The sequence below is a fragment of the Phaethon aethereus genome, assembly GCF_964289735.1.
Source record: "Phaethon aethereus genome assembly, chromosome: 3".
Taxonomy (NCBI): domain Eukaryota; kingdom Metazoa; phylum Chordata; class Aves; order Phaethontiformes; family Phaethontidae; genus Phaethon; species Phaethon aethereus.
In genome coordinates this window covers 94,696,600-94,720,544 of record NC_138576.1, presented here as the reverse complement: position 1 = coordinate 94,720,544, position 23,945 = coordinate 94,696,600, and the positions used below count along the sequence as shown (strand labels likewise).

General features: G+C 53.4%; 1 protein-coding gene across 2 annotated transcripts; it reads right to left on the bottom strand.

Annotated features, from left to right (window-relative positions):
- Nucleotides 1–285: 285 nt before the first annotated feature.
- VEGFA (vascular endothelial growth factor A) lies at nt 286–21,915 on the bottom strand (the record flags this gene model as incomplete). 2 transcript variants are annotated; one of them, XM_081997657.1, is made up of 8 exons in its annotated part: nt 20,274–21,915; nt 14,283–14,334; nt 8,974–9,170; nt 7,110–7,186; nt 6,663–6,695; nt 3,835–3,906; nt 2,568–2,699; nt 286–307 (listed from the first exon to the last, which is right to left on the bottom strand). In XM_081997657.1, the coding sequence occupies exons 1-8, from the start codon at nt 21,360–21,362 to the stop codon at nt 286–288; spliced, it is 1,674 nt and encodes a 557-aa protein (XP_081853783.1). In that variant the 5' UTR covers nt 21,363–21,915. The 2 variants fall into 2 exon arrangements, with proteins under 2 accessions (XP_081853783.1, XP_081853784.1); XM_081997658.1 differs by lacking the exon at nt 3,835–3,906.
- Nucleotides 21,916–23,945: the final 2,030 nt, after the last annotated feature.

Here is a 23,945-nt window from a genome sequence, read left to right as displayed (position 1 = left end):
AAAAACCCATCAAATACACCCCTATAGTCTTCCTGGCTCTGTTATTTAGCAGCATGAAAAGAAAAATAAAATAAAACAGTTCAAAACCCAAAGGTGAATTCTGTGCGGCGGGTGCCTTGGGGAATGTTCCTTCCGGAGTCCATCGTCCGTACTGAAAGTGCTGTGCTCTACCGATCCTTCATTTTTAGGGTTCATTTGGATTAGTGTTTTGTTTTGTTTTGTTTTCCTGTCCAGGTGAGAAATCAGGCTCCAGAAACAGGGCTGTTCCCCCTTCTTTTCCGCTGCTCACCGTCTTGGTTTTTCACATCTGTCAGAGAGGAGAGGGAAGGAAAAAAAGAGAGGAGGCGTTAATGTTTGTGATGGGGGTGCAAGTAGGACAAGGAAGGGAAGGAAGGGAGGTCGCTAATGTGTTTAAGAGCACATGGTGTTAAGACATGGCATGACGTCACTGGTGGGGTGAAGTGCTGTGCAGATGGGGCAAACCAACTGCAAATCTCAACCCACGAATGGGTCAATGAACTCTATTCCCCCAGGCTCACCTAGACGGGGTGTGGGAGATACTGGTACAGGGGTAAATTTAGGAGCAGAATCAGATGCTTCCTCACAGATGAGCCAAGTGTCTTGGTTGCACCCTCTCACACCATGCGCACAGAGAGACACACAAACACACAGAAAAACAAGGCTCAGCAATGCATGCAGAAAGACACGCTCCCTCAGCTCTCCACCTAGCCTGTTGTTTGGGTTGGAAGCAGTGCAGACAACAAGGCCTCATGCAGGCAAGAAGGTGAAAAGAAAGTGCCTGTCATTCCACTAGCTGCCATGAGCAGGGGTTAGCATCACAGAACAGCAGCAGCAGCCTAAAGCAGCAGCAGGAGAAATGAGAATTTACCCTCCCCTGTAGGGCCCAATTCTAATTCTACAAGAAAGAGCATGAGGAACTTCAGCTTAACCCACTTTTTATCTGGAAACAGACAAGCTACCCACTCCTATGACTCCTTACTATCTTTCTGGCCAACACACCAGCTCTGGAAACCTCCCTTAGTGCCAGTTATCCCACCACAGAGAATGACTAGTAAGAGAAACTATTAAACCCCTTCTACCATCATGGCTTCTTTGGGGTATTGTTTTTTCTTTGTATTTCTGACTAATTCTCACCCTTCAAAATCTGTAGGGTAATTTCCAGTTATTCTGGGGTTTAGGAACAGGAGCAGAAGGAAAAGGCTGAAGTTAGGTCTGATTTCACGCTTCAAGGGTTATGCTTGCTGGGAGAAGTTTAACTCCAGAAGCTCCTCTATTCTGGCCCCTCCATCAATTACTTTCCCACTGAAATTACAGCACCCCAGAAAATTCTTCTGTATATAGAGCAGTTTCCACCACGCTGGCAGTGCCAACACCTCTCTGGTTAGGGCACAAAGCATTTTCACACCTAAAGGAAGCACTTGCTACTTGTAGCAGCCTTAGTCAACTAGCCAATTCCAGGCAGGCAAATGGAGGCAAAAGGATGTCTCCTCTTTCAGGATGCAGCCACACAGGACCCTGGGTCTCTCTCCCTTATTCTCTCCCATCCAGCCACAGCCACTGCCACTGCAATACTCTGACAGGAGGAATCTCCTAGATCTCTGTGAAAGGGGCCTGAGTTCAGAGTCAAAAGCTCATTACCAAGCCCATTCCTATGTCTCCCTCTGGATAGGTAGGATGCAGAGATGCACACGCAACTGGTGTGAGTCAAGACACCCCACTGAGTTCACCAAAGTGCTCAGGTGAGAACCAGGACACATGTCTATGCCACAGATGGTGCATGACAGGTAGCACTCAGATGACACATGCACAGCACGGTTCTCTGAACAAACACTAACCAAACAGTGTCTTTGCATCTCACACCTGAAATACAGATCTCTGCCTGCCTTCACCTAGAGACAGACTTAGTCCTGCTGCATCCCACGTCACAGCCCTGAGCGCAGCCCCTCAAACCACAATTCTGGCCGAGACATGGACAGGGAACTGTGTGCACAGTGCAAGAGGACAGGGTGCTCTCCCCAGCTTTTAAGAACAAAGAGGCAAAGGAGAATGTGGGGACAGCCTTGAGGGAGGCTCCTGGCCTGTCTTTCCTCACTCTGCACACAGCAGAGTGTCCACAGGCTACATGAAAAGGACTTAGAAGACAGGGGTGGTCAAATCCTAGTCAGCTAAGGATTGTCTTTGTCCAACAATACGCTCAACAGTTGCATCCAGATAATGTACAGAGGGCTACAGACCCTCCCCCTGGCTACCTCAGCAACATGAACTCCATTATCTTGTTTTACGGGAAAGGATACCACAGATACAAACGCCCTGTCTCCGGGAGCCATCCCCGTCCAAGTCCTGACAGCACATCTGAAACGCACAGCCTCCCTTTGACACAGGGAAACTCGGTCCTCATCTCAGTTAGCCCCTCTGCCCTCTGGCCCACATAGGACAGAAAAAAGAAGTAACCATATAGCACTGGTGCCAGAAGTCAGCAGGAAGCAAGCTCCCCCCTCTTTCTCTCTCTCTTTGTGTATTTCTCTTTCATCCTTCAGGACACAAACCTGCAAGTGCGCTCGTTTAACTCAAGCTGCCTCGACTTGCAACGTGAGTCTGTGAATTTGCAGGAACATTTACAGGTCTGGGGATCTTGTACAAACAAGTGCTTTCTCCTCTCTGAGCAAGGCTCACAGTGACTGCAAAAAGGCAAAAGGAAAGATGTCTAAGCTACAGCGCTTCAGCAGAAAGAAAATACACATGCAACACCCTAAACATCAAAGCAATTCCCTTGCCCCCTCCCACAGCCCCCATGCTGCCCACTGGAGCGTCGCGGGCTGATGGATTTTCCAGCAGCACCCTGACAGCCCCAGGACAGCACCCCCTTGCATTAGCGTAAAGAGAAAGAAAACAGGCTCTCTGCACAGTATTCACAAATGCTGCATTGGATCCACCAGCACAGGCCGGAGGGAGGAAGAAGGGGAAAGCAAGGATGGGAAGGTGAGAGGTCCCAACCAGCTACTGACGTATCAATGAAAGGAGTTCTCTAAGTGGGCTATTCGACTAGAAAGAGGCCAGCAGCTAAACGAGTTACATACACAGGGTCTCTCCTGCCCTGGAAGGCAGCTGGGCTCCAGCATCACGTGCTTACCCCTGCAGCTGACACTGCCCTCTTTTCTGTAAGCCCCATCCCAACCTTGCCACCTAGAAGTTTCCTACGGAAGGGCCATGAATTTGCAATGCAGAATTCTGTGAACCACCGTGAGACAGGCAGAGTGAAAGAGAGAGAGACAGGGAGAGAGAAGCCACCAAATCCAGCAGAGAAAGGGAGAGAGAGCCCCCCCCAGTTCCCCAGCACCCTCTCTCCAGCTTCCCACCATCCCACCTCTCCTCTCCGCCTGTGACTCCACCAGACACACACGCACATGCGCGCACTCACGCGCACACACACGCACACATGCACGGCAGATGCCAGCCTGCCTGTCGCCAGTCGTCGTAGCAGTGAGGGCACGAGACGAGTAGGGGGAAAGCAGATGAGAGAGTTGCAACCGGAAGGCATGGAAAGGAGGTGCAGGGCACTCACCCACCCACCCGTGCTCTTGTGCCTTGGGAAAATGGTCACCACTGATGATTAGAGAGCCAAGCAAGCTAAAGCCACCTTCCCTGAGATACCCTTAGTGCCAGAGCGGTGCCACCACCAGTGCTGCCCCTGCAGGATCTGCAGCCCACCAGTGACTGGGAGGGGAGGGTGAGATTTTGAGTAAGCAGCAAGCAGGCGGTTTGGTTTGGGGAAAGGGAGGGAAGAGAGTCTACAAGCAGAGGACACAAACGTACAAGCTGGGTGGTTTGTACCGGCCTTTCTTGCGCTTTCTCTTTTGACCCTTCCCCTTTCCTCGCTTTGATTTTCTGGAAGAAAAACAAAAAAAAAAAAGACAGAGACAGAGAGAGAGAAGGAAAGAAAGGGAGAGATAGAGAGAAAACGGAAGAAAATGCAAGGAAGAAGAGAAAAAAAAATACAGCCATGTGCCTTGCTGGGGGGAGGGAGCACATGAGGCAGGACTGCAGGGCAAGTCCTGGGGCCGAAGCACAGATCTCCACCTCACACACACATTTGCCAGCCCTCCTGCGCTCCTGCCAGCACCGCAACCAGCCTGCCCGCAGCCAAGCCAGTGCCAGGGACTCAGCAGAGACCACCTCCAGCAGGGCTGCTGCCAGCAGAGATGGATCTGCTGGAACCTCAGAGGGGCACCCACCCCCTCCAGAGAGGGGCAGTGGGAGAGGGACGGGGGGTGAGCGGGAAGGAACAGAAAGCTTCGTGAAAGCATCACGCAACCGCAGTGAGTGCAGACAACCGTTCCGGGCAACAAGCGCGGGCGCACGCTGACAAGAAGCAACCTGAGCGGAGGGGCTGTCCCCGGGGAAAAAGAAACAGCTCTGACCTGACGCACTGCCCGGCACCCGGCCTTGGGAGGGGGCAGTCGAGCCCCAACAGCTCTGCTGCAGGGCTGGTGGTAATACTGCCTTGGCATGGGAGCAAAGGGGGCCTGGCCTCAGCACCCCACAGAGAAGGGGAGAGACCTGGTCTACACAGCAGTGCTGTGTGAGCGAGGGCTATCTAGCCTGAAGGCTCTGCTCACCCACTGCACCTCCTGCCTGTGCTTCGGAGGACTCCACCAGATGACCTCTCTGGATGTCTGCTAACACCCCCTCTGGCAGCCTCCCTCCCGAGTACTGAAGGGCAAACAGGGAGGCCTGACCTAGTTACGACACCCAGGAGATAACCAGCAAGCAGCTTTCAGATTTTCCCTCCTTTCCCTCACCTTCCACATGGATCTGCCAGACAGATGAGTGGACAGAGCCAAGGCATTGACTCTTCTGAAAAAATCACCAGCTGCTCCTGACTTTTGGGCAGGAGCTGGGACAGGCAGGGGCTAGGATGTGCAGGCCGGGACACTAACCGTGGATCCCTACAGGCCAGTGAGAGCACAGGGAGGGAGGCAGGCTGGAGCCTGTGCTGCTCCCTGAGCCATGTTAGCACAGGACAAAGGGATAGACATGCAAGGAGAAGGCCCTAGGCAAAGCACTAGGGCTTGTCAGGCAAGTGAGCCCCAGCGCTGTGGCAATTCAGCAATGGCTCCCTCCTTCCCTGGCGCAGCCCACCTCAGGAGGGAGCTGTCGAGGGGACATGGAGGGGGGCAGAAGGGAAAGCACCATAGGTGTTTCTTAGGCCCTGTTCAAGTCGTCTCACTGGAACGAGTGTCAGAGCATCAGCTCGCTCCCAGCCTCTGCCCTACATGTTCAGGAGTCACCAGGAAGCAGTGAGGGGAGGAAAATGAACCTGAAGGGAGGAGAGGGGCACCAATATAACAGAACTTTCAATCCAGCACAAATCATACCACACCAATCTCTTCCATCCCTTCCCTTCCTTCCCCGGGGAGTGCAGAGCCAGCAAAGAGCAGGCAAGGTGCTGTTAGAAGAGGAAAGGGAACGCAACACAGTCCGGGCTGGCTGCTTCACCCACACCCCATCCTCACCAGAGTTCACACAGACCCAACTCTCACACACCTTCAAACCACATTGCCACGCAGACCGACCGTCCCCGACACGGCCCTGCACAGAGAGGAGTGTTGGCTGCGTGCAGCCCAGTGCAGCCAGGAGCAGATTTCCAAGGGGAGGAGGAGAGGCTGGAAGGCAGCTAGAAATATACAGCCACCAGGACAGGGGTGAAAGAAGTTCTCTCACTCTCCCACTTGCTCTCTCTGTCTCTGTTTCAGCCTCATCTCCCAGTATTCACCCCCTTCCTCTCGAACTCCGCACCTCTAAATTGCAGAGTTGCTATCCCAGCCATGCGTAGTCCAGCTGACCCTCTTGCCCAAAGAGGTCACTCTTTCTTTTCGATGTTGTTCCACATTTTGTGATCGTCCCTGCAACTACTGCAGGACGGTAACTTATTTCTCTACTTTCCACAACCTTTGTACTTTGAGGAGGAAGGAAAGGGAAGGTTGTGCCTTAGCCTCCTCCAGGTCACCACAGCAAATCCATCAGATTGAAAAAACCTCTCATGAAAGCCTCCACCAAGATGCGGCTAAGACAGCCACCTCCCTTTACACAATTCCCAGGCCCCCACCCAACCAAAACCAGCATCACATCCTGCATGGCATCAGTCCTGCCTCCACCAGGCCTCTATTGCCACCTCTCCCTGTAGCCAGCAGAGTTCCTACCCAAGCTGCTGTGAAAGAAGCCAGCAAGTACTCATTCAAGCAGCAAGAAAAAAATTAATAATAAAGAAAGGCAGCAATATGCAGTAACCAGAAATACCCCAGGAAGAGGGATGGGAGAATGGGGGCTGCACCTTGAATCCATTCTGGTAGGACACACATGACAGGACTTCCCTGACTCGGGATAAAGCATTAGGAATGACTGCCATGGCCATGGATCATGCAAGCTCCAGGTCTGGGGTATGAAAGAAGGACCATCAGATCTGGGTTTCTGTGCCCACCTGGAACAGATTCAAAGTGTCGCCCCATGCACTACCATATGCCATTTCCAAAAACACCTTCTCAAAGTATGTATCTCCAACCAAAGAAAAGGGCAAGGGGCAGTGGGGAGAGGAAATGCCAACCAACCACCAAAAGAGAAAGGAGCAAAGGCTTGTCACTTACTTTTCTTGTTTGTTTTTGACATCTTTCTTTGGTCTGTAGGGGAAGAGAGAACAAAGGCCTCATTAGAAGAGAGCTTACCACATACGTGTCCAGTATTATCCCCAGTTCCCGCCAAGTTCAAGGAAGGACATGTAAAGCTGGCATTGCAGGATGCCCATGGCACAGGTTAAGTGGTCCTTGTCAAAGTGTTTGCTCTCCTGTTGCACCTCGCTGACAGACAGTGCCAAAAGACCCCAGGCTGCAGGCCAGCATTGTCCACGTGTGATATCTAGAGATGGAGAAGCCTTGCCAGCAAAGGACTTCTTTTCCCAGGCTCAGCCATCCCACTGCAAACCAACTGAGGAGACTGCAAAAGCCTCTGGACAACAGTCCCAACCCAATGGCAGAAAAAAGGAAAGGCTCAGAGTAAGTTTATTGTAAGAGGAACCAGTGCTGCTCCGTTCTCACCTGCAGTCACATTTACTGTGCTGTAAGAAGCTCATGTGCGCTATGTGCTGACTCTGATGGGGTTTAATTCTCATGATCTGGAATGAAAGAAACAGAGAGGGTCACTGCCCATTCACTATTTATATTCACAGCTCCAAATCAGCCTGCTGCGCAGCAAAACATTTGCACCACAGGTGCTCCTGGGAAGAGCATGGCAGAGTTTGAGCTGTCTTTGAGGCCCCATCCTCCCAGTCAGGGAAGGCCTTTGATCACAAGCAAGCGGCAACACCAGACTCGTGCCAAAGCTCTGTTTGCTCATGCATGCAAGGTGCCAGCACTGGTGGACTGCCTTGGAGACAGTCATGGGAGAGGGCGTTAACACCATAGCAAGGTTCTCACCGAGCCCATCCCTGGTCGATGCTATAGAGAGTCAGTAACAGAGCATCCAGCCTGCTCTCACGTAGACGCATGCTTCAGTCTAATGCAAAGGCCCAAAGCAAAAATTCCATATCCAACTCCTTTTCCCTAAGCCACCGTTCCTTCCCAGCTGACATCTCACTTTCTCAGTGACTCAACACACAAAGCAAATCTGGTGATCTGTGCTTAAAACAGCCCTGCAGAGCCAGACATTGCCCATCCCCCAGCCTAGCTGCCTCCAGGGAAGTTATACTAGAAGCTACGCCATGTACTCTCACAGGATCTCAACCCAGAATCTAGCTGGACCACTAGCTCTAGCATTTGCACCAGAGATCTGCTCAAGTGCCTCTGACCCTTTTCAGGCATGCAGGCATACCAGACAAAAACTGTAGTTCAGCAAGCAAAGGTAGGAAGAAAACCATCCCCAGCTACACCATGCTAGTATGCTCTGGCCCAGGTTGGAGCCTGCAAGTGGAAAAGCAGTATGGGGAACCATGGAAGGGCACAGACAGGTTCTCCACCAGAGTTCAAACACAGCTCAAATGACAAGTAAAAAAGCTGGCTGGTTAATCACTTAGTCCTGCATGTCTTTCATCCATACCAAAAAGTGATGGCAATATTTTTACAGCGGCCATTCAAGAGGCTGAGGGACAAAAGTAGGTGAGGGAGCTGTGTGTTAAGGGTAATGGGCACCAGCACCATTGTGGACACAAGCTGGGATCCAGGCTGGCAGACAAGGGGCAGCAACAAAGCTCTCTAAAGCAGAGTTTGCACCTTCCCCATGTGCCCACCCTTTGCTATCACAGCCATCTCTGTCTCTTCCAAGGACTGAATTCAGCAGCCTCCAAACAAAGGAGGAGGATGCCCAGAGGCAGAAAGGCTTTTCCACTTGACACTGAAGCAGTGTGTTTCTTAGAGCCCCTTTCCACCCCTGCTGTGCCAATGTAGCTAATGACCCAAATCCCCTGCTCTGTTGGTAAAGGCTGACCTCACATGCCCTCCGGGAGAGAGTTCTGCCAGACTTTCCCCTTTTGCACTACTCAGCTGCCTTCAGAGCAACAGCTGTGTGGACCAAATGCAGAGTTAAGGTGGAGCAAGTGTCCAAGGAGGATCTTCTCTGGGGCCTCAGAGATAACAGCATCAGAAATGCTCCTTCGCATTCTCTAACTCCTTTGCAGAAATGCTCCTTTGTCTACTCCTAGCTACTGTATTTGGGCACTGGGCAAGGTCAGAGCCAAAAAACAGATTCTCCTCTTAGCCTTGAGTAGAGATGGGCAACTCATCTTTCAACCTGCATGGTGTAATGCTGGCCACAAGGGTCAGGAGAAAGATGAGCCCTCCTGCTCCAACAATCTCCAGTACCCTGGGGTAGGCTGCCCTTCCTCTGAGATAGCTGGGACTTGGGGTGGCTGTGATGGCTGACTTCTTCCTCCACCCAAGCATGCCAGCTTGCAAGCTGGGCCCTCACCTCCATTGTGACGTTGTACACATCCACAGGGACACATTCTAGGCCCTCATCGCCGCAGCAACCTGCACATCTCATCAGAGGCACGCAGGATGGCTTGAATATGTACTCCACCTCATCAGGGTACTCCTGGAAAATGTCCACCAGGGTCTCAATTGTCCTGCAGAAGCTGCGCTCGTAGACTTCCAGGAATTTGATAACTAAAAGGAGGAATGGAGGGAATAAGTTAATGCAAACTTAGCTCAAGAACATCTAGTGCTTCGCCCCTTAAAACAAGCCAGACAGTTGCAACACATCTACCCTACGCTCTTCACTAACAGTCTTACAGGCCTAAGTCCTTTGTCTCTGCCCTACACACACACACACAAATCAAGTAGGGGAGAGAAAGAGACAATCTCTTCCTACCGCTGCTTCAGGGCAGATAGAAGTATTTGCCTACCTGGCACCATGATGCGTCCCATAGGTGCCTCCTCCCCAAGCACCTTCCCCGCTGTCCCCCATACTCTCAGTTGTGCTGCCACCAAGCATATTAGCTCAGCCAAAAAGCACCTGAGGCTGCTGCAGGTGATCTGCACCTTGGATTAAGGCCCTTCACCAGTTTTCCTTTTACCCCTTTCAAAATAGCCAGTGGATGCCCAAGTGGGTTTTAGAAGACAAGGAGATACGCCAGAAGCATCCTTTCTACAGACCTCGGCGCACAGACACTTCTGAGAACAAGCAGAGGGTTCTGAACCATGCATCCACGTATCTTCACTCTTCCTGTCAGCTACCTCTTTTGCCCACACAGATCATCCACCTTAAGAGGCCACCTCAGAACCATGACAGCACCTGCTACAAGTCACAGCCTCCATGTCTCCACACTGACCACTTTCCCAGACCAAGGAATCAAGCCACCCACTGAAAGATTCAAAGCAAACCCACAGCACCCCCAGGATTAACTAGACCATATACTTGGCTACTGAACCACAATGAGGCAGTGTGGGAGGGGGAACAGGGTGGATCTACCATTATCCCCTGCCTTCCCTCCGAATGGAGCAAACACTAACTGCTTGCGATCTGCACTGATTTCACAAGCGTTTCTCAATGTTTCCCAGTCTCTTGCCAAAGCTTCATTTTGCTGCTTGGTCAAGGGTTGGAGAGATTTAAAGAGATGAGAGATAGGACGGATAAGTACACACGCACAAAACCCAGCTGCTAGTACAGTTCTGCAAACAGAGAGTACCTGGAGCCCTCCAGGCCTCCTAGCTCTACCAACACACAGGCAAAGGAGGATGTCTCAAATGGAGCAGAGGATAAGAGTATGCACAAAGAGATAGTACCTGCCCCATGCTGTTATGCACTATAATGATCCACCTGTACAGTATGCAGAGTCCTACAGCACCAAGGTTGATAACTCTGAGTGATAAGCGCAAACTGCTTGCATCATGGAAAAAAATGGTCTCCAGTAAGCGTTTCTAAAGTGCCCTGAACTTGTGACAAACTGGCATAAAGGTTACTTTGCCACAAAAATGTAAAAGCTGCAGGGCTTGGAGCTCACTGCCCGCAGTTAATTGTTGAAAGTTAATTCTAGGTCATGCAGAGCTGACAGTGCCATAGTGCTGAGAGTGGGTACAAGAGGGGAGGAGCTTCCATCCAGGGAGTTTGAAGTGTCAGAGAGCGTGAGCAGCTATTAAAAGAGAAAGTGCCTTGTGAAAGGGAAATGTAGCCTGGCAGGCATGGACTGCTTGTTGGTATTCCTCATCTAGAAGACAACATGTGTCTGTTCCTTGTCCCTTCCCCTGCCCTCCTCCCCTAACTGCAGTATGCCTCCTGCCTGTTCTCCGATCTTGTCCGTGGCTACCTCCTTCTTCCCATTCCGCTTCAGAGTGACCTTAGTCACCACCTATGTTCCAACAAGTTGAACAATTTAATGTGGGAAATTCTGCAGGCACAATGACAGCCACTGAACTGCACTGTTGATTATTCACGCTCTGCCAGCAGAAAGGATCTGGGAACTCTGGCAGTAAAGGCACAGTTCTGGATAAAAACACTTACAAACCTACGTCAAGGGGAGGGAGGGAGAGAGGGAAGAAAAGAGGGAGGGAAAGCAGCAGTTACCTGTGCAGATCAAATGCTGCTCACAGCAGTAGTCAGGGGCATATAGAGGCAGAAACCGATACAGAGCAGAAAACTGAAGTGAAACTGATTCACATCTGCCAGCTTTCTAAATGTTTGCACTGCGCAAGCAGCTGGATTACACCAGAGAATCCAGACTGTATACAGATTGGCCACAGAACAGCACATTCAACTCCTTTTGCAGAGGGTTTAGTTTCACGGCTGCACCCTGATGACTATACTTGAGATTTGGGAGATCTGACAGGACCAAATTCTTCCCATAAAGAATCTGGGAGGTTTTGCCTTTACTTTAACATATGATGATTTTCCAAAGTCTGAATCAGCCTCTGAAAAGGAAACCTGGAATCTTTCTGCAGCTGCCAGTCAGAACATCCTGCCACGAGAGGCGTATTGCCTTGATTTCGCTGGACACAGAGACTGTGCAATGCTCCATAGTTCATTTGCACAGTTAGCACCCAAACCGGAGCGCATGACCTAGGTACAGTCATCCTCACAGCAAAGCCCAGCCCCTGCTACCATACCTACACTTACTCCTGTGTGCCAGGAGTCATATTCCACACTTTGCTGGGCTGATTCAGGCTGTGCTTCCTTTCCATTGGTTGTGTCAGGGACGGAAGAAGGTCTGTCTTTCGTGGGGAAACATAGGAAGGTCACTGAAGGACTAATACCACTTGGCCTGCTCCCTTCCTGCAATTTGGGCTTCAGCCCACGTTAAAAGGTAATCCTGCATCTAACCCACACCTCTACCCTGCAAAACACCTCCAGATTTGAGTCAGAGGTTCTTCTTTGCGAATGGAGGGGGAAGTAAGGTTAAAACTCAGTCAGGGCCCACATTAACTCTTCAGGACAGACATAGCCACAGCAGGCAGGATTAAGTCCAAATTTGGAGCAGTCGAGTGGGAACATGCTAGACTAGAAAAGGAGCAAGTCTATGATCATTTTGCCTCCCTCCCCGTCAATGGCTTAGCAGCAATACAGACACGCTGTTCTTTTAAAAATAAAAGTGCAGCCACAAGTGCTAGTGGTTTCCTTTATTTATACCAGAAAATCTTTTCTCGTGGAACAAACAAAGAGTGTTTGTCCGATTCTTCTACAACTTCCCATGCCACAAAACATGTGGAAGGCTCTCTTCAGCACAAAAGAGTAGGGGCTGAAGCTAAAATTACAGTCTCCAACCAGAGTAAGTTCGTCCCAAATAAAAACCTGTCACAGCTCGACATTTCAGAGCAAGCACAAAATGGCCAAAGACACAAAATCACCCTTCACCCCAACCCCAAAGCCCCCCAAGAGCTTCAGTGGAAGGAACTACACGGCTGTCCTTGTGGAACAGTGGCACATCCTCATCTACTCAGAGGAGAAACTGAGGTACTGAGAGAGGACCTCCAAGGTCATACAGTAGGACAGAAGTAGAGCCAGGAAGGTAATGCCAAGAGCCTCGATTTCTAGCTCACAGATATATCTGCACCACAGAACCAGAAATAGCACCAAGGCAATAGCACTGACGTCCCACCACTCACATTGACAGACCAACTTCTCCCATGATCCCATCAGCCTTCTTGTGACAGGAAATTAAATTCTGTTCAATTCTTCCCCTCCCCGGGAAGGCAGTCAGCCACAACAAATGGCACAGATGAGGACACTAGCACTTCTCTACCAACAGCAGAGGACTGGTTACCAAAATAAGCCTCACGGCAGGCTCCATCTTGATCCCTCTGGAGTCACTGAACCTTCTTCTGTTGACTTCAGCCAGAGCAAGGGTCAAGCATTAACAGACAGCAGCCCACCAGCAGATCAGAAATGTTGCCCACGCAAAATGGACACCTATCCCAGACCGAGCTTGCCACAAACCTCTGGCAACGCATATGCAGCCTGTCACACCAATAAAGTTACAGAAATTGAAATCGAATGTGACACAAAAAAAAGACAATCTAGGCCCACACTGCTAGAGCCCTCTGCTGACCTCCAGCTGGAATAACGCTGGAGGTCACAATCCATGGGGACCCTCCAAAAACTTTGCCAGACCCTGCCATGCAGTGAGTGGTCTGCTCTGCTATGAAGGTATGGGGAAAACACGGTCAAGATGGTCTTAAAGCAGCTGATGATCACCTCAGCCTGAAGGCTCTAAAGTCCACAGCCCTTTTACCCCACTTCTGAACCAAGGACTGAGGACAGAAAGCCAACCTCCTGCAACGCACAGGGCTCCACCAGACAGGGCGCTTGCAGGAGGCACCTCTGACTAACCTGGGGGCTGACTGCTCTTCTGGTCTACGTTTACTTGCACAAACCAACGAGGCAGAGGACATTGCCACAGCCTGGCCTTTGGGCAGCTGCAGCGATAGAAAAATCACAACAGCTGCAGAGGCACCACCCTGTTTCCTCATCAGGCAATGGTCCCATCCATACTGGACCACCAGCAACAAATTAAGTATAACCTATCAGATCACACTGCTGCCCCCTGAATCTGCTAAGTCTGCTAGCTCAAACCAGAATAAAAAGGTGTATTTTTCAATCCTGGCTCTGTACAGCACTTAGCAGTATCCTGACGGGGGCGGGGGGGGCGGCATACCCAGGACTATCAGGAGGCACGACTGCGTAAAATGCTGGGATGCCCTTTTTTTCCTTCTCTTCCCCCCAGGACCTGCCGCCTGCCTGTCTGGGGAGCGTCGGGGCGCTGCTTTGGCCTTTGTTCGGGGATCAGCCCTGGCCACCCAGCCGGGCACCACCAGTGCTGCCGGGGAAGAGGCGGACAGCGAAGATGACAAATCCCTTCCCATGGCACCGTGGCGAATCCCTAGCAAACCGCTCGCCGCTCTTTGTGTGTGTGTAGAGAGATATATATAAAAAAAAAAAAAAAAAAAAAAAGAGCGTGTGTATGTGCATGAGCGCACGCACGCACGCAGTTTTCCTCAGAGTTGTGGGAAGTGAGCAGCGGGCTTGGGCCGGCCCTGCTGCCCGCCCCGGCCCCGCGGCCACCTCGGCCCCACGGCCGCCCCGGGCCCGCAGGGGGGGCCGGGGGGGTGCGGCGCCGCCGCCGCGAAGGGGTTAATGGCGGCGGCTCCCGCCGGCAGCCCCCTGCTCCCGCCGCCGCCGCTCCCCGGGAGGTGGCGGTGTTGGCCGCCGGCGGCTCCCGGGGCTCGGGCCTCCTTCCCCCGAGCCCCCGGCCGCCCCCACCCGCCGGGAAGCCGCCCCGCGCTTACCTTCATTGGGTTTCCGCTCCCCATCCCCCAAGGCAGGAGCAGCCTTCGACAACTGCAAAGATAACAGAAAATCAGTCACAACACGGAGCCGTTACGCGGTCCCGGGGCGCGGGCGGGCTCCCGGGCCCGCCGCCGCCGCCCCGCCGGGCAGCAGGCGGAGGGAGGCCGCGGCGGGAAGGGGAGCCCCCTGAGGAGGAGCCGTTCCCCTCCCGCCGGCCTGGCGGGGACAGAGGGACCTTTTGTTCCCCTAGTCCCCCGGGGAGCCGAGAGGGACACGGGCGGCGCGGCGGAGCGGGCGGGACGGCCCCGGCGCCGAGGGAAGGGGCAGGCGGGAGGCAGGCGGCCGGGCCTCCAGCGCGGCGAGCCCAAGAGAGGCCCCAGGAGGAGAAACGCGCCTCCGAGAGGCGCTTCCAGCGATTACGGTCAAAAACCAGGGAGCAAACCTGGGCCCGCGGAGAAAATAGTAAGAGGAGGGGTGACCTTCTACTACTGACATGACCGGTGGGGCCAGGCGCGAAAGAGCATCGGTCCCCTCTCAATGTCACAGATGCCTGTCATGGAGTGGTGGTGGCCAGCGAGGTGTCGGTGGCTGGCCGGGTGTCAGGGTGATTAACCATGTCAGCATCACCGCCAAACCACCCGGGTCTCCCTCCTCCCCGCTGGGAGGGAGAGCACTGTGGTCCTTGCCTCACAGGCCCGGTCCCTAGCCCCTGCATGGCCCAGTGGCAGCAGCTCCTGTCCCTGTGCTCCCCGTGGTGTCCTTGGGACAAACACCAAAAAGGCCCCAAGCTCTTTATCACTCCTGCTGCCTTTTGGGACGAGGGGCATTTCCACGCCGCTGACGCAGGCAAGAGCGGCAACAGGTAACCCAGCCCCAGCCCGGGATGGAGAAGCGTTACATCGCTTTACTAAGGGAGTGTTTTTAATTCCAGATGAAACAAAAAACTCCACTCTTCCTGCTCTGCGTGAGGTTTTTAGCTCTGACGTAACTTTCCAGCCAAGTCAGGTTTCCCCCTGCTGTTCTGTTCTGAACCAAAACGGAAAAATGCCCGGCTTTCTTCACTTCTCTGAGGTATGTTGCCACCTGTGTGACGCCATCCTCCCCAGAACCTGCTGCCTTTCAGCACAAGCCTGGAAAGAGCATGGCAATACCTACACACACAAAATACTGTTTCATCAGCAATATGCTGCATTTAGGCTTCGAAAAAGGCACCCTGATCTCGTAGCTGGAGACAGGACTGAATTGAGCAGGCAGAGTCCACCTCAAGCTCACGACAGGAAGCTGCCCACCTATGGTCTTCTAGGCAGCCTCGTGCACAGGGCAGCACCATCATGTGAGCAGCCCAAAGTGTCAGCTCTTAAAAGGAGGAGGCAAGAGAGCTGGTGAAGCCCTAGAAGCCCCTCTCCCAGCTGCTCCTTTGTGTCTGTGCGCAGTTCTCTTTGTCTAAGGTCCCCCTGACTGAACTCCTTGCTTCTCATTTCAACTGAAGTCTTTCTTGTACCTGGGCATAACTCACCAGCCCAGACCTTAGCCACCCCACACGTGGATCTATTTCTTCTCTGGGGAGGAGAGGGCTGTGTGCCCAACCTCAGTGCTGTGACAACAGTTTAAAAAGCAGGTTCCTAGAAACAGTTTCATTCCTGAAGTGTGAAGGTCACTGGAACAGCACAAACAAAATGGAGGCAGCAGAGGTTGCAGCGGCCTTCCAAAGCCACTCAGCGCCTGACAATCTATGGGTCAAAAGAAAACCGCATCAAGGGCAGAAAAGCCTCAATCTGTGTTGTAGCAGAGGAAGAGGATCACAAGCTAAGTCAGTTTATCCAAGTCACAATGCCCCCAAGACCTTTCGCAGAGGGATTTTTGGTTCACACACAGAATGACCGTGACATACTGAGTAGAATTAGCTCAAAGACACCTTGAGAGTCATTCTGCCCATTCTCTATGTAAGGTTGCCCAGCCGGCTGCCAAGCCCACCGCCTCCTCTCATGCAAGCACATGTGGTGCACAGGTGATGGGAAGCAGAAGCAAGCCACACACTTTCACTGCTCACCTGCGCCTGGCCAGTACCTCACCCTGCCCCTGACATACTGGACCAGGAGCCAGAACACTCTCCCAGCACTCACCTAGCCCTGGGTTGCAATCCCACCCCAAGGATGGGAAACAAGATCAGTATGAAGCCTGCAGAGAGCTTCTGAGCACTCCCAGGGGAGCTCCCTGCAGAAACCCAAAAGGTTTCCCAGAACTACCAGTAACATGCTCTCTGCACGCTACAACCAAGAAACTTTTCTGCCCTTTTGGCAAGTGCCTTTCACTTTTGGCTAGTGCTCTCAAAGCCCATTCACTAGAACAGCAGGCGAGGCAGGGGCTTTTGCCTCATTTTAAACCAGGCTGCCATGTACCAGACAGAGCAATGGGGAACCAAAAGCCTTCCAAGTGACAAGCAGGACCAGCGTGCCCTTCGGTGGGAGTCTGAAGGTCACACTCTCCTCTGCTGGCTTTTGGCATTACCCAACAGCTCTGTAACACAATTTCCTTCCAATAGATTTTCAACATTTCACGGAGGTGTGGAAGCAAGCCCTGGTCTCAAGAGTGGGATAAATGACCCCGGGAATGGGGCTGACCAAGGGAAAGCTCCTTTCTGTGCCCTTTTCAGGTCACAGCAAATGCACGTCCTGCAGTGGAGTTAAACCTTCCCTAACAAATAAACGCACTTCACACCATCCATGTTGTCTGCACCTTCCCTGTCCCCCTTCTCCCCCAGTCCCCGTCCGAAGCCAGTTATTCTCTGAAGGGAGAGAAAAGGTTAATCAAGTCATTCCTCTCCAACCATCACCCCCCTCACCACCACCACCAGCACTCTTTCTCTCCCTTCCCCTCCCCCTAATCTGTGGCAGCCTCATTAAAAGAGCTTTGTAACTGTTTAGGACTGGAACAAACAATCCATCCACTTTGAGAGGGACTCTGGGACAGGAGTTAAGGCACTTTTCGTCTTAGGCGCTAGAAATTCTTCTCAGCGGTTTCTACTTAAACGGTGGGTGGGGGGGACTCACTGCACTCCTTCTCCATTGTATATGCAGACGGAGGTCAGTAATCCCACAGGCTGCCAGCACAGCCAAGGCACCTCTGACACGGAGCAGGATGGACAGGAGAGCATATTTGGGGTTGCTGAGGAATCAGAAAGCCCCTTCCGAGATGTCAGCATGGGCTTTCCTCCCCCCTGCTCCCAAAGGAGCGCTCCTCCTCCCAGCCTGTCCTTGGAGCATAGGCCCCGAGCGGCTCAAGGGAAGGTGACCCGCTGCGTCCTGGCTGCCTACGGGCTGGGGAGGCAGGTTCTGGTGGCTCCCCGTCGTGGCCTGGTGCAGAGGCACACCAAAGGCAGGGAGCCTGGTGGGTGTGCGATCATTAGCAGTCTAGTCACAGGCTCACTCTCCCTCCCTCGGTGTCTGATCGCTGCCTGTTCCCTATGGCAGTACAGCTGGTGTATCTAGGTCCCTCTGCGTTTCAGGGCAGGAAGGGAAGAGTTCCCTGACCCTCATCAGGGATGACCTGCCAGCAGGCTGCCACCAAGACCCTCAGACAAAGGAAGATGTGGAACAACCTCCCATGCCCCATTCTCTAGGAAAGGGGGGACTGGAAGGTGACAACAACGCAACCTCTCTGACCCTGGTGAGGCGTGAGGACCGTGCACCGCAGCTCACTGTGGGCAAACAGCTGGGAAGGTGGCACTGCAAAACCACCTTTTCCTCCCCCTCCTGCACAGAAAGACTATCACCACCAGTGGAGGCAGACACCTGTGGCATCAGCACCGCCCAGCCCCGACCGTGACACGATTTCCCATCGTCCCAGCCTGCAGCAAGCAGCAGTGACCGTAACTACTCCCTCAGTAAGGAGTCATCCCCCTGCCACCTTCACCAGAGGAGCACCATGATTCCTGCATCTCTACTCCTTCGCCTTCAGGAGAGCAGCCTGACACACACGGGACCCCGCTTTCCCAGCTCAGCCTCTGCCAGGGCTTTTATTTAACTCTCTCCAACGCGCCTGGCTAGCTAGATAGGTTTTATTCAGCACGACAGTCAGATTAACAGCGCAGATAAATATTATCATCAAAGCACAAAACCCTAGTCCCAGCGTGAAGAGTCATGCCTTCTGCCATGCCCAGAGTCATCGTCAAGCTGCCTATGCGAGATCTACTGGTATTTCTAATGTTCCCATCACCGTGGTGCCCAGGCGATCAACGGACAAATAAGGACAGAACCGAAGGGCAGACCTCGATCTCCCTGAGCACTTATATGGGCCGCATCACCCAGCTATATGAACATCTCCGCAATCTCTCACATATCTACCCCCACCACATTTCCCCCCAACCCCACCGACACCCTGTGTTCCCTCCCTACTTTTTTCCCCACCGTTATCCTCCTCCTTTTCTCATCGGCACCATCCTCCTGCCTAGGAGAAAAGGCAGCACGAGGCTTTTACGCGACTCCTGAGGACTGACAGACCTGGACTCTACCTGATCCGCTGTTTCCTCCTCTGGGGAAGAGGAAGGGGAGGGGAGAAGGAGCAAGGGGAGGGTGATAGGGTATTATCACTAGACAGTCATACAGAGTTGTCTAACCTATAGACGGGGAACAGACGCTACTGTACAAGTTTGCTGAGGAACTGGAAGGAAAGAAACCTCCGTTTTAGGTGATGGTGGAAAAACTCTTGGAGAGTGGAAATAATTGTCCCAGGAGCCAAATCTGGCAGGCAAGGCAGCAGGGAGCTGCTCCTTGCCATGCTCGAGTAAGAGCTGCGCCTCAGTTCCCATCGAGTGCAGCCTCATGCACGGCTGTCACTGGAGAAAGTAGAGATATAACAGGCTAGAAACAAAGCGTGCAGTGCCTGCATGACTTCAGTTACAGCTGAAATGGCTCCTAATTGGGGAGTTACCTTCCAGCATCGGTGCTGAACAAACAATGTGAATAACCGATTAGTTTGCAAGCGACGTTTATTTTCATGACTATAATGAAGGAAAGGGAGAGGATCTGGCCCACATTCTCTCCAAGTGCTGAGGAGAAATGGCAGGAGGGAACTAACCTGTGATAGCCTTTAAAACGTAATCCATGCCCGCCTAGCGAACAGCCACTTTCACGTGGGCACCCTGTCTAAACCCCTTAATATCTCTTGGCAACGCAACCCTCTTGACTCTTTAGAAAACAGACAGATTTATAGGACAGGTTTGCACATAAAGCTGCCTTTCTTTTTTCCTTTTAAAAAAAGAGAGAGAAAGAAAAGGAGGAAGAGTTTGGTATCTAATCCCTCAGGAATGACAATGAGGCAAAAGTAAAAGTGACTGAGGAGGAAGAGAAGAGAAAAATGTGCGGTTTTGTAATCTCAGTGCAGGAGATATGTATTTTGAAGGAAAAAAAAAAACAATCTGGAAGAAATTCAGGATCCATTTTGTCCTCTTTGATCTCTATTTGTTTTTCCAGCTAGGTATTTTGAACTCCACTCGGCGGCACGAACCCGAGCTGGGACCCAAGGCAAATACGGCCGAAACACCCTTTTGCAATGCCAGGAGACCCGAGGACGGGAGGCGAGGCTGATGCAAGAAGCCAGCGCGCTGCCTCCCTGCCCCGCGCCGCCGGCCCCGGCCCCGCCGGGACCCCCCCCGGCCCCGCCGCCCCGGCAGCCGCGCCGAGGGCGTGCAATGCGCGCACACGTGCGCGGGCACACCGCACGGCGCCGCCGGCCGCTCCGGGGGCCTGCGAAGCGCCGGGCAGCGCGGGCCCCCCCCACCGCAGCACCGCACGCACACGCACACGTGTGCGCTGCGGGAACTCACCCGGACCCGGTGCCAGCAGCGCGACGGCACCGCACCGGGCAGGTGGGAGGCAAGGGGGGAGGGAGGGAGGCGGAAAAAAAAAGAGGGAAGGGGGTATTTGCCGCCGCCCCCCCCCCCGTACGCCGGGCACAAAAGCCCCCGTCCCGCCGCCGTGCCCGCCGCTTACCTCCGCGCTCTGCAGATAGAGCAGCGCCGCCAGCCCCCAGTGCATCCAAGTGAGCAGAAAGTTCATGGTTGCCGGCGCACGCCGCGGAGCGGGGCCCGCCGCGCTCCGCCTCGCCGCCGCCCCGCCGCCGCCGCCCCGCCGCGCTCTCGCCCGCGCCTTCTCCGTCCCCGCCGCCGCCTTCTCCTCCTGGGGTGCCGCCGGCCGGGCGCTGCGAGGGGCTCCGGGGGAAGGGAGGTTCCTCTTCGGGGTCTCCGGTTTCACCCCTCCATAAGCCCGGCTCTCCGCCGGCCCCCGCTGCTGCTTTCGGTGGGCTCTCCGCCGGGCCGAGCGCAGGCTCCGCGGCCGCCCCGCCGCCGCCGCCCGGCCCCCGCCGCCGGGCAGTCCGAGCTCCACAGCGCCGGGGCAGGCAGGCACCCGCGCCGCGCTCGCTCGGTTTCGCGCACTCACGCCAAAGTTTGCGCGGAAAGTTTCAATGCATCTCTCTTTTTTTTTCTTTTTTTTTTTTTTCCTTTCCTGCGCCCCCTCTTCGCGGCGGCGGCTGCCTCCGGCGGCTCCCCGAGCCGGGGTCGCCTCCCCGGGGGGAAGGGGGCCGATCCCGCCGCCGCTTCGCCCGACCCCTCTCCGCAAGTCGGGGTAGTGGTGGCGGAGGGGACGAACAGAGCGCTTTCCTCCTGCCCTCTCTGTCTCTCTCTCTCTCTGTCCACCGCTTAAAAAAAAATCAGAATAGTAATATGAAAAAAAAAAATCCGAACTGGCTAGAGAGGGAGGGAACGGGGGCGGGGGGAGGCTCTGCAGGAAAGGGAGGGGAAAAAAAAAATCCCAGCGGATCAAAGTATAGGAGGGGAAAAAATAAATTACACGAGAGAATAAAGCAAGGCGGCAAGCCAACAGCAGGTCCCGGTGCCCGGGAAGGGCTGCTCCCGCGGCGCGCTGTCCCCCGCCGGCGCTCCGCGCACTCCAGCGGCGGCTCCGCGCAGCGCCCGCTCCCCGCGCAGCGCCCGCCCAGCCGCCCGTTCGCCGGCGCTCTGCAACTGCTCGGCGCGGCCGCGGGGAGAGACGCTCCGGCGAAGTCCCACCCTCCCCGGCCATTCCCCTCCCTCCTCCCCTCCCATACGCTTTCCGCGCTGGGCGAAAAGGCCACGGAGGTAAAGGGGTGCGCGCCCCCTCCGCCGCCCTCCCCGCCCGCCCCACTCGGCACCCGCAGCCCCCCGCGGCTCGCACATTTCGCCCCCAACCTCCCTGCCCTGCCTCCGATCCCCCCACCCCCGGCCGCGCTTCCTTCAGCCGTTCTGCCCTGCCGATGGATGCACGTTCGGGTCAAAATTCACCTTGCCCGTGGGAATTGTTCCAAAGTCCAGCGGAGCCATTTGGGGGGAGGGGGCAGCAGGGGACGAATTGTGACCACAGTCGTAACCCGCCCCCCCCAACACCCCTCCAGGCCCTCGCTTTACAGACACAGCGATTTCTCAGCACCCATGTGCTAAAGGGCTGGAGGGAGGGGAGTGTTATCCTGAAGTTGAGTTTTATTTCTCTGTAGCCGGTGGCAGCCCCCCTCGGCCCGGGGGGCCTGCCTTGCACTGGCAGAACGGTGGGTGCCCCAGTGTGCCGTCCTGAAGGGGTGAAGATTTTTGCCATACAAACACCACCCTGCTTTCGGGGAAGGTATTTGAAGGGCAAAAAGGCAGCTTTGTCTCACTGGGGCTAGCGCAGGCATTCCCCAACCGAGCTCTGTTGCTCGTGTCACACGCAAATTTTCCTCATACAAGATATATAAGTAACAATATGCGTGTGTCAACATACATAAATCTCTCCCCTGCCACCGTCCTCCAAGGACCTTGGGTGGCGGACAGAGTGGCAGTCCAGGCCAGCGGATTCCTGGGGCTCACCGTGGGCTGGAGGAAGGGGAAGGGGAAAAAGACACCAAAGAAAGAAAAGGCTGTATTATCGCTGGAAAGCAGGTATTCCAGTGCTGTGCCACAGACTCCTCCTGACAGAAGCGAAGCCTTGGCTCTATAGAGGCACCTGCTGGCTGAGGGAAACACACGAAACGATGACAAAAAAAAAAAATCTTTGCTTTCGGTGGATCTTAGACCTGTTCTTCCCCTTGTTTCTTTTCTAAAGATTTTGTGCCACACCTTGGTGCACTATGTGTGGATGTTGCCCTGAGTCACACTGATCCCAAGAAGGGCTGGGAGATGAGTGACAGGTCTGTCTGAGGAAGGAGTGACTCCAGCTCCCATCTGCACCCCTGGTGCCTACGGCCTTCCTTCTGGGCGAGGGGAGAAATCCAGCCTAGTTGAAAGCCTGGAGGAGAATATAATCTCTTTCTCCTCAGGGATCACGTTTCTACAGAGGAGTGATGGGTGTTGTTCAAACATTGCAAAAGACCCCCTTTTTCATTGCTCTCTCTGTTGTGTGTTTTTTTTTTTAAACTAATAATAGTTGCAGAGGATTTCTGAAGAAACAAATATCCATCCAAAATAACCAGAGTTTCCCGTATTCAGAATGCAATTGCCAAAAATGTCCTCCGAGAGATAGGGAGACTTCAAGCCCCTCCCCAGGAAAGAGAGGGGATATTTCACTAACTGAAGGTAAAGCCAAATTAAAGCTCCCGGTGGCAGGAACCGCTTCCGACTCTGTCACAGTTCACTGTGAGCAGCTCCCTCCTCATGCCAGGCCTCTGCACTTCAGTCCGGCAGCACACAGATAGCTCGCTCGGTACTTTTTTCTCTTTATTTGGTATAAGGTCCTAAGTGTCTTCTCCCCTCGTGCTAGGTGAGCGTTTTATGAATGAAGGTAGCTCTACTGCAAATAACTTGCAATTTTAACACTCCTCTGGATGGACAAAAAGCCCTCCGGCTGCTGCACTGCTGAAAGTCCCACACAGAAATCTCACAGAAAAGATTAAATCCACAAGTGGCAAGGGGGGAGCCTTATTCCCTTAAAGCTAAATGTACTGTAAATAATGTACAGAACCCGGCTTCTAAAGTTACCACTACAGGGTTGCTCATCTCATCTTACATTTCATCTGGATCCTGTGATCTTCCCACCTGCCAACATCCTGTTACCAGGAAAGCGGCGTATGTCAAGTTTGTGCAAATGGTCATGTACTTGCCTGAATTTTGGCACCAGCAAGGACATTCATGTGCCTTCCACGTTAACGTTACACCGTAATGAATACTGACATTGCTATAGAAGCCACAGTGTTCGTGCTAAGCACCACTCACTGAAAAAACAAATCAATGTGTGTCCAGGCTACGCTTCTTCATTAGCCTTGTTATCTTTCCCATGCCAAAGGCTCCTGAGACAGAAAGAAAGAAAGACGGCATCAACAGGCAAGATTTTAAATATGGCATACCTAAAAGCACGAGCTCCACGTTTAGGCACTTAAGTGAAGACGCGTGATTTGCAAAGAGGCTGAGTGATGACTTATTTGGAGCTGTGAGACGCTGAGAACTTTTAGGAACCTGACCATAATCTAGGACTTCATCTTGCAGATTGAATTCAGTGGAAGCTTTGGCATTGACTTCAAAGGGCACAAGATCAAGCCCTTATTTAGGGTCTCATACAAAATTAGGAGACTAAATTTAGGCATCCATTTTTTAATACCTTGACCCATGTTAGTAACACTCTTTGTCTAATCCTTCCATTTGACCTGAAAAGAGAGGAACG